The following is a 15,063-nucleotide window of genomic DNA, read 5'->3' on the forward strand; positions in this document are numbered from 1 at the left end:
TAATACAGTAGGGGGAGGTGCAGTGTGAGGTAATACAGTAGGGAGAGGTGGGCGTAAGGTAATACAGTAAGGGCAGGTGCAGCATGAGGTAATACAGTAGGGAGAGGTGAGCGTAAGGTAATACAGTAGGGGCAGGTGCAACGTGAGGTAATACAGTAGGGGAGATGCAGCGTGAGGTAATAGAGTAGGGGCAGGTGCAGCATGAGGTAATACAGTAGGGGCAGGTTCAGCGTGAGGTTATACAGTAGGGGAGGTGCAGCGTGAGGTAATACAGTAGGGGAGGTGCAGCGTGAGATAATACAGTAGGGGAGGTGCAGCGTGAGGTAAAACAGTAGGGGAGGTGCAGTGTGAGGTAATACAGTAGGGACAGGTGCAGCGTGAGGTAATACAGTAGGGGCAGGTGCAGCGTGAGGTAATACAGTAGGGGCAGGTGCAGCGTGAGGTAATACAGTAGGGGAGGTGCAGCATGAGGAAATACAGTAGAGGAGGTGAGCGTGAGGTAACACAGTAGGAAGAGGTGAGCATGAGGTAATACAGTAGGGGGAGGTGCAGCGTGAGGTACTACAGTAGGGGAGGTGAGCGTGAGGTAATACAGTAGGGGAGGTGCAGCGTGAGGTAATACAGTAGGGAAGGTGCAGCGTGAGGTAATATAGTAGGGGAGGTGCAGCGTGAGGTAATACAGTAGGGGAGGTGCAGCGTGAGGTAATACAGTAGGGGGAGGTGCAGCGTGAGGTAATACAGTAGGGGGAGGTGCAGCGTGAGGTAATACAGTAGGGGAGGTGCAGCATGAGGTAATACAGTAGGGGGAGGTGCAGTGTGAGGTAATACAGTAGGGAGAGGTGGGCGTAAGGTAATACAGTAAGGGCAGGTGCAGCATGAGGTAATACAGTAGGGAGAGGTGAGCGTAAGGTAATACAGTAGGGGCAGGTGCAACGTGAGGTAATACAGTAGGGGGAGGTGCAGCGTGAGGTAATACAGTAGGGGGAGATGCAGCGTGAGGTAATACAGTAGGGGAGGTGCAGCATGAGGTAATACAGTAGGGGAGGTGTAGCGTGAGGTAATACAGTAGGGGAGGTGCAGCGTGAGGTAATACAGTAGGGGAGGTGCAGCGTGAGGTAATACAGTAGGGGAGATGCAGCGTGAGGTAATACAGTAGGGGAGATGCAGCGTGAGGTAATACAGTAGGGGCAGGTGCAGCGTGAGGTAACACAGTAGGGGAGGTGAGCGTGAGATAATACAGTAGGGGCAGGTGCAGCATGAGGTAATACAGTAGAGGCAGGTGCAGCATGAGGTAATACAGTAGGGGCAGGTTCAGCGTGAGGTAATATAGTAGGGAGGTGCAGCGTGAGGTAATACAGTAGGGGAGGTGCAGCGTGAGGTAATACAGTAGGGGAGGTGCAGCATGAGGTAATACAGTAGGCGGAGGTGCAGTGTGAGGTAATACAGTAGGGGAGGTACAGCGTGAGGTAATACAGTAGAGGAGAGGCAGCATGAGGTAATACAGTAGGGGAGGTGCAGTGTGAGGTAATACAGTAGGGAGAGATGGGCATAAGGTAATACAGTAAGGGCAGGTGCAGCATGAGGTAATACAGTAGGGAGAGGTGAGCGTAAGGTAATACAGTAGTGGCAGGTGCAACGTGAGGTAATACAGTAGGGGAGGTGCAGCGTGAGGTAATACAGTAGGGGAGATGCAGCGTGAGGTAATACAGTAGGGGCAGGTGCAGCATGAGGTAATACAGTAGGGGAGGTGTAGCGTGAGGTAATACAGTAGGGGAGGTGCAGAGTGAGGTAATACAGTAGGGGAGGTGCAGCGTGAGGTAATACAGTAGGCGGAGGTGCAGTGTGAGGTAATACAGTAGGGGGAGGTACAGCGTGAGGTAATACAGTAGAGGAGGTGCAGCATGAGGTAATACAGTAGGGGAGGTGCAGTGTGAGGTAATACAGTAGGGAGAGGTGGGCATAAGGTAATACAGTAGGGCAGGTGCAGCATGAGGTAATACAGTAGGGAGAGGTGAGCGTAAGGTAATACAGTAGGGGCAGGTGCAGCGTGAGGTAATACAGTAGGGGGAGGTGTAGCGTGAGGTAATACAGTAGGGGGAGGTGCAGCGTGAGGTAATACAGTAGGGGAGGAGCAGCGTGAGGTAATACAGTAAGGGGAGGTGCAGTGTGAGGTAATACAGTAGGGGGAGGTGCAGCGTGAGGTAATACAGTAGGGGGAGGTGCAGCATGAGGTAATACAGTAAGGGGAGATGCAGTGTGAGGTAATACAGTAGGGAGAGATGGGCATAAGGTAATACAGTAAGGGCAGGTGCAGCATGAGGTAATACAGTAGGGAGAGGTGAGCGTGAGGTAATACAGTAGGGGCAGGTGCAACGTGAGGTAATACAGTAGGGGAGATGCAGCGTGAGGTAATACAGTAGGGGGAGATGCAGCGTGAGGTAATACAGTAGGGGAGGTGCAGCATGAGGTAATACAGTAGGGGAGATGCAGCGTGAGGTAATACAGTAGGGGAGATGCAGAGTGAGGTAATACAGTAGGGGAGGTGCAGCGTGAGGTAATACAGTAGGGAGGTGCAGCGTGAGGTAATACAGTAGGGGCAGGTGCAGCATGAGGTAATACAGTAGGGGCAGGTGCAGCGTGAGGTAATACAGTAGGGGCAGGTGCAGCGTGAGGTAACACAGTAGGGGAGGTGCAGCGTGAGATAATACAGTAGGGGCAGGTGCAGCATGAGGTAATACAGTAGGGGCAGGTGCAGCGTGAGGTAATACAGTAGGGGAGGTGCAGCGTGAGGTAATACAGTAGGGAGGTAGGTGCAGCGTGAGGTAATACAGTAGGGGAGGTGCAGCGTGAGGTAATACAGTAGGGGAGATGCAGCGTGAGGTAATACAGTAGGGGAGGTGCAGCGTGAGGTAATACAGTAGGGGAGATGCAGCGTGAGGTAATACAGTAGGGAGATGCAGCGTGAGGTAATACAGTAGGGGAGGTGCAGCGTGAGGTAATACAGTAGGGGAGGTGCAGCGTGAGGTAATACAGTAGGGGAGGTGCAGCGTGAGGTAATACAGTAGGGGAGGTGCAGCGTGAGGTAATACAGTAGGGGAGGTGCAGCATGAGGTAATACAGTAGGGGCAGGTGCAGCGTGAGGTAATACAGTAGGGGAGATGCAGCGTGAGGTAATACAGTAGGGGAGGTGCAGCGTGAGGTAATACAGTAGGGGAGATGCAGCGTGAGGTAATACAGTAGGGGAGGTGCAGCGTGAGGTAATACAGTAGGGGGAGAGGTGCAGCGTGAGGTAATACAGTAGGGGAGGTGCAGCGTGAGGTAATACAGTAGGGGCGTGAGGTAATAGCGTGAGCGTAATACAGTAGGGGAGGTGCAGCGTGAGGTAATACAGTAGGGGAGATGCAGCGTGAGGTAATACAGTAGGGAGATGCAGCGTGAGGTAATACAGTAGGGGAGGTGCAGCGTGAGGTAATACAGTAGGGGCAGGTGCAGCGTGAGGTAATACAGTAGGGGCAGGTTCAGCGTGAGGTAATACAGTAGGGAGATGCAGCGTGGTAATACAGTAGGGAGGTGCAGCGTGAGGATAATACAGTAGGGGAGATGCAGCGTGAGGTAATACAGTAGGGAGAGATGCAGCGTGAGGTAATACAGTAGGGACAGGTGCAGCGTGAGGTAATGCAGCAGTGAGGTAATACAGTAGGGGCAGGTGCAGCGTGAGGTAATACAGTAGGGGAGATGCAGCGTGAGGTAATACAGTAGGGGAGATGCAGCGTGAGGTAATACAGTAGGAAGATGAGCATGAGGTAATACAGTAGGGGAGATGCAGCGTGAGGTAATACAGGGGAGGTGCAGCGTGAGGAGAGTAATACAGTAGGGAGGTGCAGCGTGAGGTAATACAGTAGGGGAGGTGCAGCGTGAGGTAATACAGTAGGGGAGATGCAGCGTGAGGTAATACAGTAGGGGAGATGCAGCGTGAGGTAATACAGTAGGGGAGGTGCAGCGTGAGGTAATACAGTAGGGGAGATGCAGCGTGAGGTAATACAGTAGGGGAGATGCAGCGTGAGGTAATACAGTAGGGGAGATGCAGCGTGAGGTAATACAGTAGGGAGGTGCAGCGTGAGGTAATACAGTAGGGGAGGTGCAGCGTGAGGTAATACAGTAGGGGAGATGCAGCGTGAGGTAATACAGTAGGGGGAGGTGCAGCGTGAGGTAATACAGTAGGCGGAGATGCAGGTGAGGTAATACAGAGGGGGAGGTGCAGCGTGAGGTAATACAGTAGGGGAGATGCAGCATGAGGTAATACAGTAGGGAGGTGCAGTGTGAGGTAATACAGTAGGGAGAGGTGGGCGTAAGGTAATACAGTAAGGGCAGATGCAGCATGAGGTAATACAGTAGGGAGAGGTGAGCGTGAGGTAATACAGTAGGGGCAGGTGCAACGTGAGGTAATACAGTAGGGGAGATGCAGCGTGAGGTAATACAGTAGGGGAGATGCAGCGTGAGGTAATACAGTAGGGGAGGTGCAGCATGAGGTAATACAGTAGGGGAGATGTAGCGTGAGGTAATACAGTAGGGGAGGTGCAGCGTGAGGTAATACAGTAGGGGAGGTGCAGCGTGAGGTAATACAGTAGGGGAGATGCAGCATGAGGTAATACAGTAGGGGAGATGCAGCGTGAGGTAATACAGTAGGGGCAGGTGCAGCGTGAGGTAACACAGTAGGGGAGGTGAGCGTGAGATAATACAGTAGGGGTAGGTGCAGCATGAGGTAATACAGTAGAGGCAGGTGCAGCATGAGGTAATACAGTAGGGGCAGGTGCAGCGTGCGGTAATATAGTAGGGGAGGTGAGCGTGAGGTAATACAGTAGGGGAGATGCAGCATGAGGTAATACAGTAGGGAGATGCAGCGTGAGGTAATACAGTAGGGGCAGGTGCAGCGTGAGGTAACACAGTAGGGGAGATGAGCGTGAGATAATACAGTAGGGTAGATGCAGCATGAGGTAATACAGTAGGGGCAGGTGCAGCATGAGGTAATACAGTAGGGGAGGTGCAGCGTGAGGTAATACAGTAGGGGAGGTGAGCGTGAGGTAATACAGTAGGGGAAATGCAGCATGAGGTAATACAGTAGGGAGATGCAGCGTGAGGTAATACAGTAGGGGCAGGTGCAGCGTGAGGTAACACAGTAGGGGAGGTGAGCGTGAGATAATACAGTAGGGGTAGGTGCAGCATGAGGTAATACAGTAGGGCAGGTGCAGCATGAGGTAATACAGTAGGGGCAGGTGCAGCGTGCGGTAATATAGTAGGGGAGGTGCAGCGTGAGGTAATACAGTAGGGGAGGTGCAGCGTGAGGTAATACAGTAGGGGAGGTGCAGCATGAGGTAATACAGTATGCGGAGGTGCAGCGTGAGGTAATACAGTAGGGGAGGTGCAGCGTGAGGTAATACAGTAGAGGAGGTGCAGCATGAGGTAATACAGTAGGGGAGGTGCAGTGTGAGGTAATACAGTAGGGAGAGGTGGGCGTGAGGTAATACAGTAAGGGCAGGTGCAGCATGAGGTAATACAGTAGGGAGATGCAGCGTGAGGTAATACAGTAGGGGCAGGTGCAGTGAGGTAATACAGTAGGGAGGTGCAGCGTGAGGTAATACAGTAGGGGAGATGCAGCGTGAGGTAATACAGTAGGGGCAGGTGCAGCATGAGGTAATACAGTAGGGGAGGTGTAGCGTGAGGTAATACAGTAGGGGAGATGCAGCGTGAGGTAATACAGTAGGGGAGGTGCAGCGTGAGGTAATACAGTAGGGGAGGCAGCGTGAGGTAATACAGTAGGGGAGGTGCAGCGTGAGGTAATACAGTAGGGGAGAGGTGCAGCGTGAGGTAATACAGTAGGGAGATGCAGCGTGAGGTAATACAGTAGGGGAGATGCAGCGTGAGGTAATACAGTAGGGGAGGTGCAGCGTGAGGTAATACAGTAGGGGAGGTGCAGCGTGAGGTAATACAGTAGGGGAGGTGCAGCGTGAGGTAATACAGTAGGGGCAGGTGCAGCGTGAGGTAATACAGTAGGGGAGGTGCAGCGTGAGGTAATACAGTAGGGGGAGGTGCAGCGTGAGGTAATACAGTAGGGGGAGGTGCAGCGTGAGGTAATACAGTAGGGGAGATGCAGCGTGAGGTAATACAGTAGGGGGAGGTGCAGCGTGAGGTAATACAGTAGGGGGAGGTGCAGCGTGAGGTAATACAGTAGGGGCAGGTGCAGCATGAGGTAATACAGTAGGGGGAGGTGCAGCGTGAGGTAATACAGTAGGGGGAGGTGCAGCGTGAGGTAATACAGTAGGGGCAGGTGCAGCGTGAGGTAATACAGTAGGGAGGTGCAGCGTGAGGTAATACAGTAGGGGAGGTGCAGCGTGAGGTAATAGAGTAGGGGCAGGTGCAGCGTGAGGTAATACAGTAGGGGCAGGTTCAGCGTGAGGTTATACAGTAGGGGAGGTGCAGCGTGAGGTAATACAGGTGGGGGCGGTGCAGCGTGAGATAATACAGTAGGGGAGGTGCAGCGTGAGGTAAAACAGTAGGGGAGGTGCAGCGTGAGGTAATACAGTAGGGGAGGTGCAGAGTGAGGTAATACAGTAGGGGAGGTGCAGCGTGAGGTAATACAGTAGGGAGGTGCAGCGTGAGGTAATACAGTAGGGACAGGTGTAGTGCAGCATGAGGTAATACAGTAGGGGCAGGTGCAGCGTGAGGTAATACAGTAGGGGCAGGTGCAGCGTGAGGTAACACAGTAGGGGGAGGTGAGCGTGAGGTAATACAGTAGGGGCAGGTGCAGCATGAGGTAATACAGTAGGGGCAGGTGCAGCATGAGGTAATACAGTAGGGGCAGGTGCAGCGTGAGGTAATACAGTAGGGGGAGGTGCAGCGTGAGGTAATACAGTAGGGGGAGGTGCAGCGTGAGGTAATACAGTAGGGGGAGGTGCAGCGTGAGGTAATACAGTAGGGGGAGGTGCAGCGTGAGGTAATACAGTAGGGGAGGTGCAGCGTGAGGTAATACAGTAGGGGAGGTGCAGCGTGAGGTAATACAGTAGGGGCAGGTGCAGCGTGAGGTAATACAGTAGGGGGAGGTGCAGCGTGAGGTAATACAGTAGGGGCAGGTGCAGCGTGAGGTAATACAGTAGGGGGAGGTGCAGCGTGAGGTAATACAGTAGGGGGAGGTGCAGCGTGAGATAATACAGTAGGGGGAGGTGCAGCGTGAGGTAAAACAGTAGGGGAGGTGCAGCGTGAGGTAATACAGTAGGGGCAGGTGCAGCGTGAGGTAATACAGTAGGGGCAGGTGCAGCGTGAGGTAATACAGTAGGGGCAGGTGCAGCGTGAGGTAATACAGTAGGGGGAGGTGCAGCGTGAGGTAATACAGTAGAGGGAGGTGAGCGTGAGGTAATACAGTAGGGGCAGGTGCAGCGTGAGGTAATACAGTAGGGGCAGGTGCAGCGTGAGGTAATACAGTAGGGACAGGTGCAGCGTGAGGTAATACAGTAGGGGGAGGTGCAGCGTGAGGTAATACAGTAGGGGAGGTGCAGCGTGAGGTAATAGAATAGGGGAGGTGCAGCGTGAGGTAATACAGTAGGGGGAGGTGCAGCGTGAGGTAATACAGTAGGGGGAGGTGCAGCGTGAGGTAATACAGTAGGGGCAGGTGCAGCGTGAGGTAATACAGTAGGGGGAGGTGCAGCGTGAGGTAATACAGTAAGGGGAGGTGCAGCGTGATGTAATACAGTAGGGGGAGGTGCAGCGTGAGGTAATACAGTAGGGGGAGATGCAGCGTGAGGTAATACAGTAGGGGGAGGTGCAGCGTGAGGTAATACAGTAGGGGGAGGTGCAGCGTGAGGTAATACAGTAGGGGGAGGTGCAGAGTGAGGTAATATAGTAGGGGGAGGTGCAGCGTGAGGTAATACAGTAGGGGGAGGTGCAGCGTGAGGTAATACAGTAGGGACAGGTGCAGCATGAGGTAATACAGTAGGGGCAGGTGCAGCGTGAGGTAATACAGTAGGGGCAGGTGCAGCGTGAGGTAACACAGTAGGGGGAGGTGAGCGTGAGGTAATACAGTAGGGGCAGGTGCAGCATGAGGTAATACAGTAGGGGCAGGTGCAGCATGAGGTAATACAGTAGGGGCAGGTGCAGCGTGAGGTAATACAGTAGGGAGGTGCAGCGTGAGGTAATACAGTAGGGAGGTGCAGCTTGAGCTAATACAGTAGGGGAGGTGCAGCATGAGGTAATACAGTAGGGGAGGTGCAGCGTGAGGTAATACAGTAGGGGAGATGCAGCGTGAGGTAATACAGTAGGGGCAGGTGCAGCATGAGGTAATACAGTAGGGGAGGTGCAGCGTGAGGTAATACAGTAGGGGAGATGCAGCGTAAGGTAATACAGTAGGGGAGGTGCAGCGTGAGGTAATACAGTAGGGGAGGTGCAGCGTGAGGTAATACAGTAGGGAGGTGCAGCGTGAGGTAATACAGTAGGGGAGGTGCAGCGTGAGGTAATACAGTAGGGGCAGGTGCAGCATGAGGTAATACAGTAGGGGCAGGTGCAGCGTGAGGTAATACAGTAGGGGCAGGTGCAGCGTGAGGTAACAGTAGGGGAGGTGAGCGTGAGGTAATAGAGTAGGGGCAGGTGCAGCATGAGGTAATACAGTAGGGGCAGGTGCAGCGTGAGGTAATACAGTAGGGGCAGGTGCAGCGTGAGGTAATACAGTAGGGAGGTGCAGCGTGAGGTAATACAGTAGGGGAGGTGCAGCGTGAGGTAATACAGTAGGGGAGGTGCAGCGTGAGGTAATATAGTAGGGGGAGGTGCAGCGTGAGGTAATACAGTAGGGGAGATGCAGCGTAAGGTAATACAGTAGGGGAGGTGCAGCGTGAGGTAATTCAGTAGGGGAGGTGCAGCGTGAGGTAATACAGTAGGGGAGGTGCAGCGTGAGGTAATACAGTAGGGGAGGTGCAGCGTGAGGTAATACAGTAGGGGGAGGTGCAGTGTGAGGTAATACAGTAGGGGGAGATGCAGCGTAAGGTAATACAGTAGGGGGAGGTGCAGCGTGAGGTAATACAGTAGAGGGAGAGTGTGCATCTCTAATGTGTTGTTTTATCCATTCTCCACACTCTCATCCTCACAAGAAAGTAGTCAAGAGAACATGGTCGGAGAATGCACTCAGAGCATGAGAGTGTGGAGCCCGGTAGTGTACATATTGAGAAACATCCAGTGACTCAGGGGAGCACGGTCGTGTACATATTGAGAAACATCCAGTGACTCAGGGGAGCACGGTAGTGTACATATTGAGAAACATCCAGTGACTCAGGGGGAGCACGGTAGTGTACATAATGAGAAACATCCAGTGACTCAGGGGGAGCACGGTAGTGTACATATTGAGAAACATCCAGTGACTCAGGGGGAGCACGGTAGTGTACATATTGAGAAACATCCAGTGACTCAGGGGGAGCACGGTAGTGTACATATTGAGAAACATCCAGTGACTCAGGGGGAGCACGGTAGTGTACATATTGAGAAACATCCAGTGACTCAGGGGGAGCACGGTAGTGAACATATTGAGAAACATCCAGTGATTCAGGGGGAGTACGGTAGTGAACATATTGAGAAACATCCAGTGACTCAGGGGGAGCACGGTAGTGTACATATTGAGAAACATCCAGTGATTCAGGGGGAGTACGGTAGTGAACATATTGAGAAACATCCAGTGATTCAGGGGGAGCACGGTAGTGAACATATTGAGAAACATCCAGTGATTCAGGGGGAGCACGGTAGTGTACATATTGAGAAACATCCAGTGATTCAGGGGGAGCACGGTAGTGTACATATTGAGAAAGAACCTATTATTAACACTAAGCCGGCAGTTCAGTGACTGGTCCTGATACTTCCTTCTGTCCTCTCATCCATGTTAAGACCTAGTTTGAACAAGAACATTGTGTTTACATGGGACTGGAAGGATCAGCAGTATGGATGTTTGTTTGAGTGTTGCATGTGGTTGGAAGGGCTACTGGTCTGTCAAAGCTTTGAATTACACTGACTAAACTGTGCCACTAGCACCAGCACATTAGGAACGGTTTAAGTGTCTTGTTTCTGGTGCTTTGCTGACCTATAAAACAGCACTCAGCCTGGGGTGTGTGATGTCATTGGCATGTTATGAGAACAATCAGTCAAAGGCACAGAACCAAGGAATGCAGTTATCCAGACAGGCTGACTTCACATGTAGCAACACGTGTCTCTTCGTAACACTCTATCTCTCTTCTGTCTGCACCTGCATGTCCAGTTATTCACTCTGCCAAGCATCATGATGTTTGTAAGTCGCTCTGGATAAGAGCGTCTGCTAAATGACTTAAATGTAAATGTAAATGTACTACTGCTCACAACAGGGACACCTTGTTGAATAGGCATTTCCAGAACACAACAATGTACTCATTGGGTGCTGCACATCTGACACACACACACACGCGCGCACACACACACACACACACACACACACACACACACACACACACACACACACACACACACACACACACACACACACACACACACACACACACACACACACACACACACACACACACACACACACACACACACACACACACACACACACACACACTCACCACAGTGACAGCATCGTTGAACAGGCACTCTCCAAACACCACGATGTAGAGCTGCTCGTTGACAGAGACATCCTCGAACACGCTGAGCACGGCCACTGGGTCCACAGCTGAGATGATGGCGGCAAACAGCATGTTCTCCTGAAGGTTAATGTCCTGCACCTCAAACGCCTCGATCTGACACACTGCATACAGAGACATCCCTATCCCAATGCTGTTCCACAGGGTGCCCACCACCGCAAACCAAAGCACCTGTAGGCAGAAGACGGTGTGGGAACTTCCATTGTTCAATGAGGCATAACGTGAATCATTATATGGCAAATGGTTCACCTAACAGAATGGAATAAAGCAAGTATATTTCTGTATTGGTTGAAATGTACACTAATTCTTAGAGTCAGTTTTCCCAGACACAGATGAAACATATTCCAGGAATAAAAAGCACTAGAGCCCTTTCTTTATTTTTTATTTTTTTATTTTACCCCCTTTTCTCCCCAATTTCGTTGTATCCAAGTGTTAGTAGTTCCTATCTTGTCTCATCGCTACAACTCCCGTACGGGCTCGGGAGAGCCGAAGGTCGAAAGCCATGCGTCCTCCGAAACACAACCCAACCAAGCCGCACTGCTTCTTAACACAGAGTGCATCCAACCCGGAAGCCAGCCGCACCAATGTGTCGGAGGAAACACTGTGCACCTGGCGACCTGGTTAGCGTGCACTACGCCCGGCCCGCCACAGGAGTCACGATGAGACAAGGATATCCCTACCGGCCAAACCCTTCCTAACCCGGATGACGCAAGGCCAATTGCCCATAATTAATATTGGTATTAGCGCACCGTTCCCACGTTCTCGAAGAACGGTCGCGTGGGCATAAAGTATCCAGACTCCAGTACGATGGGAGGCAGCATGAAGAGGAAGAAGACATTGTAGCTGAGCACAGCAGGGGGCTCCTCGTGGACAGAGTGCATGATGGCCCCTACGATCAGCCCAATACTGATCAGGAGACATGACTCTGGGACCCAGAAGGTAATCTTGTGGTACACATGGAAACCTGTGAGAGAAAGAGGTTGAAGGTCAGATACTGAACATGACAGATACACTATATATACAAACGTATGGGGACACCCCTTCAAATGAATGGATTCGGCTATTTCAGCAACATTCGTTGCTGACAGGTGTATAAAATCGAGCACACAGCCATGCAATCTCCATAGACAAACACTGGTGGTAGAATGGCTTTACTGAAGAGATCAGTGACATTCAACGTGGCACCGTCATAGGATGCCACCTTTCAAACAAGTCAGTAAAATTTCTGTCCTGGTAGAGCTGCCCCTGTCAACGGTAAGTGCTGTTATTGTAGAGTGGAAACGTCTAGGAGCAACAGTGGCTCAGCCGTGAAGTGGTAGGCCACACAAGCTCACAGAGTGGGACCGCCAAGTGCTGAATCGTCTATCCTCGGTTGCAACACTCACTAGCAAGTTCTAATCTGCCTCTGGAAGCAACGTCAGCACAAGAACTGTTCATCGGGAGCTTCATGAAATGGGATTCCATGGCCGAGCAGCCGCACACAAGCCTATGATCACCATGCGCAATGCCAAGCGTCGGCTGGAGTGGTATGAAGCTCATCACCATTGGACTCTGGAGCAGTGGAAACGCGTTCTCTGGAGCAATCAATCACGCTTCACCATCTAACAGTCTGACAGATGAATCTGGGTTTGGGGGATGCCAGGAGAACGCTACCAGTCCGAATGCATAGTGCCAACTGTAAAGTTTGGTGGAAGAGGAATAATGTTCTGGGGCTGTGTTTCTTGGTTTGGGCTAGGCCCCTTAGTTCCAGTGAAGGGAAATCTTAACGTTACAGTATACAGTGCCATTCTGGACGATTCTGTGCTTCCAACTTTGTGGCAACAGTTTGGGGAAGGCCCTTTGCTGTTTCAGCATAACAATGCCCCAGTCCACAAAGCGAGGACCATACAGAAATGGTTTGTCAACATCGGTGTGGAAGAACTTGACTCGCCTGCACAGAGCCCTGACCTCAACCCCATCGAACACCTTTGGGATGAAATGGAACGCTGACTGCGAGCCAGGACTAATCACCCAACATCGGTGCCTAACCTCACTAATGCTCTTGTGGCTGAATGGAAGAAAGTCCCTGCAGCAATGTTCCAACCTCTAGTGGAAAGCCTTCCATATTAATGCCTATGATTTTGGAATGAGATGTTCGACGAGCAGGTGTCCACATACTTTTGGTCATATAGTGTATATGCCAGGCTCTAGAACACCCTGTGGTCTTTTTGGGCCTACACATGAGACAAACATAGATGGGTAATGAGGAGGTTTACATTTAAGCAATAAGGCACGAGGGTGTGTGGTATATGGCCAATGCACCATGGCCAAGGGGTGTTCTTATGTAACACGCAACGCAGAGTGCCTGGATACAGCCCTTAGTCGTGGTATATTGGCCATATCACACAAACCCCCGAAGTGCCTTATTGCTACTATAAACTGGTTACCAATGTAATTAGAGCAGTAAAAATACATGTTTTGTCATACCCGTAGTATATGATATAACACGGCTGTCAGCCAATCAGCATTCAGGGCTCAAACCACCCAGTTTATAAGTACACATATAGCATGTGGTACTTTGTCCTCTGTAACTCAAGAGTTGTTGATAGAGCATGGCGCTTGCAACGCCAAGATAGTGGACTCGATTCCCAGGACTACCCATACCTAAAGAAAATAGAGCATGGTGCTTGCAACGCCAGGATAGTGGACTCGATTCCCAGAACTACCCCTACCTAAAGAAAGTAGAGCATGGTGCTTGCAACGCCAGGATAGTGGACTCGATTCCCAGGACTACCCCTACCTAAAGAAAGTAGAGCATGGTGCTTGCAACGCCAGGATAGTGGACTCGATTCCCAGGACTACCCCTACCTAAAGAAAGTAGAGCATGGTGCTTGCAACACCAGGATAGTGGACTCGATTCCCAGGACTACCCCTACCTAAAGAAAGTAGAGCATGGTGCTTGCAACGCCAGGATAGTGGACTCGATTCCCAGGACTACCCCTACCTAAAGAAAGTATGCATGCATAACTGTAAGTTGCTTTGGATAAAAGCGTCTGTTAAATGGAATATATTACATTATATTATATTATGAATGGTATACATGGCATGGGAGATAGCTCACTGTCTCCTCTAGAGGTTATGGTAAGTTTTGAATTTCCCCCTCAAATGGTTAAGGTTAGGATAGATATATGAACCCTAGATCTGTGTCAAAGGGCAACTTCTACTACTGCCAATATGTTTTTCATTCCCATCAGCAAGGGTGTAGGAGCCGGGGGAACAGTGGGAACTGTTCACTAAGGTTACGGCTAGGGTTAGCTTTAGAATAAGACTTAGGGTAAGGGTCAAGGTTAGGGTTGGGGTTAAGTCTAGTGTTAGAATAAGGGTTAATGTTAGGGCTAGAGCTAGAGCTATGGTTAGTAGATAGTTGAAATGTTACTGACAATCTATAGAGAACCTACAGATGGACTATGCACATAAAGTGTTTCTGTAATTGTTGTTGGCAACGACAAAGTTTAAGTATAAAGTGTATGAATGTTAGAATGAACGTGAACAACTATAGGCTTTCTCCTGGCTAGTAGCTATTTAGTTAGCTTTATATTTACAGTTGAGTTATTTTTTAGCTGTGTCAGGTTTTTTCTAACTAGCTAAAGCTGGGTAGTTCTGGCTGTGTGAAAAACTGATAGTGAATGCTTTGAAACCATGAATACTTGCTTGCTAGTACAGAATTACTTGCACAATCACTTCCTAGGGGAAGATCTTAATTTCATACTCCTTGCGTACTCTCTCTTCGTAGCCTTCTCAAAACCCATTGGAGGAGGTCAGAGGGGAGGGATTTCTGGCTTTCTCATCCAATGGGTTTTGAGAAGGAGATGAGGAGAGAGGATGCTTAGAGTATGAAATGGAGATCTTCCCTTAGTCTTCATCATGGATGTACCACTAGTCAAGCTTTTCATACCGCATCCCCCAGCATCCGCACACACCGCTCCCACCCACTACTGCAAGAACCCACCCTCAGTCCCGCAATGTTATTGTAGGTGTATGTGACACAGCTCACTTGCCAGCCATGGTCCCAGCAATATCAAAATGCACAAAAATAAACATAGAAATAGGTAGCATTCCCAGAAATTCTCACAAGGCCCATCATATTAAGCTATCAGTATTACCTGCTATATCAGCCAATAGTCTAGACGTAGTTTGAAGAGAGCAGACACTCTCGAGCTCCCTTTTAGAAGGATGATTTTCAGACAGAGACAAATAAATGTGTAATCAATCTATTTATTAAATAAAAAAGGTGCAATGCTCGTTCACCATGGTAGCATATGCACGCATTGGGCCTTTTCCTTTTCAATGATGAATAAATATCAATATTTATTTACAGACA

At 50.5% G+C, this 15,063-nt stretch overlaps 1 protein-coding gene and 1 long non-coding RNA gene across 2 annotated transcripts in view; one reads left to right on the plus strand and one right to left on the minus strand.

Moving 5' to 3' along the window:
* Window positions 1–6,332, plus strand: part of LOC127915005 (uncharacterized) — a 6,344-nt gene extending 12 nt beyond the window's left edge. The window contains exons 1-3 of the long non-coding RNA XR_008089817.1: window positions 1–147; window positions 703–999; window positions 6,218–6,332. The exon at window positions 1–147 is cut by the window's left edge and continues 12 nt beyond it. This is a non-coding gene — a long non-coding RNA (uncharacterized LOC127915005). The remainder of the gene's footprint in view (window positions 148–702; window positions 1,000–6,217) is intronic.
* slc9a2 (solute carrier family 9 member 2) overlaps window positions 1–15,063 on the minus strand; it is a 40,130-nt gene that overhangs the window by 19,901 nt on the left and 5,166 nt on the right. The window contains exons 2-3 of the mRNA XM_052493194.1: window positions 11,453–11,667; window positions 10,626–10,874 (exon numbers count right to left, since the gene is read on the minus strand). Coding sequence (XP_052349154.1) covers window positions 10,626–10,874; window positions 11,453–11,667 — 464 coding nt within the window. The remainder of the gene's footprint in view (window positions 1–10,625; window positions 10,875–11,452; window positions 11,668–15,063) is intronic.

The sequence above is a fragment of the Oncorhynchus keta genome, chromosome 34 (genome assembly GCF_023373465.1).
Source record: "Oncorhynchus keta strain PuntledgeMale-10-30-2019 chromosome 34, Oket_V2, whole genome shotgun sequence".
Lineage (NCBI taxonomy): Eukaryota > Metazoa > Chordata > Actinopteri > Salmoniformes > Salmonidae > Oncorhynchus > Oncorhynchus keta.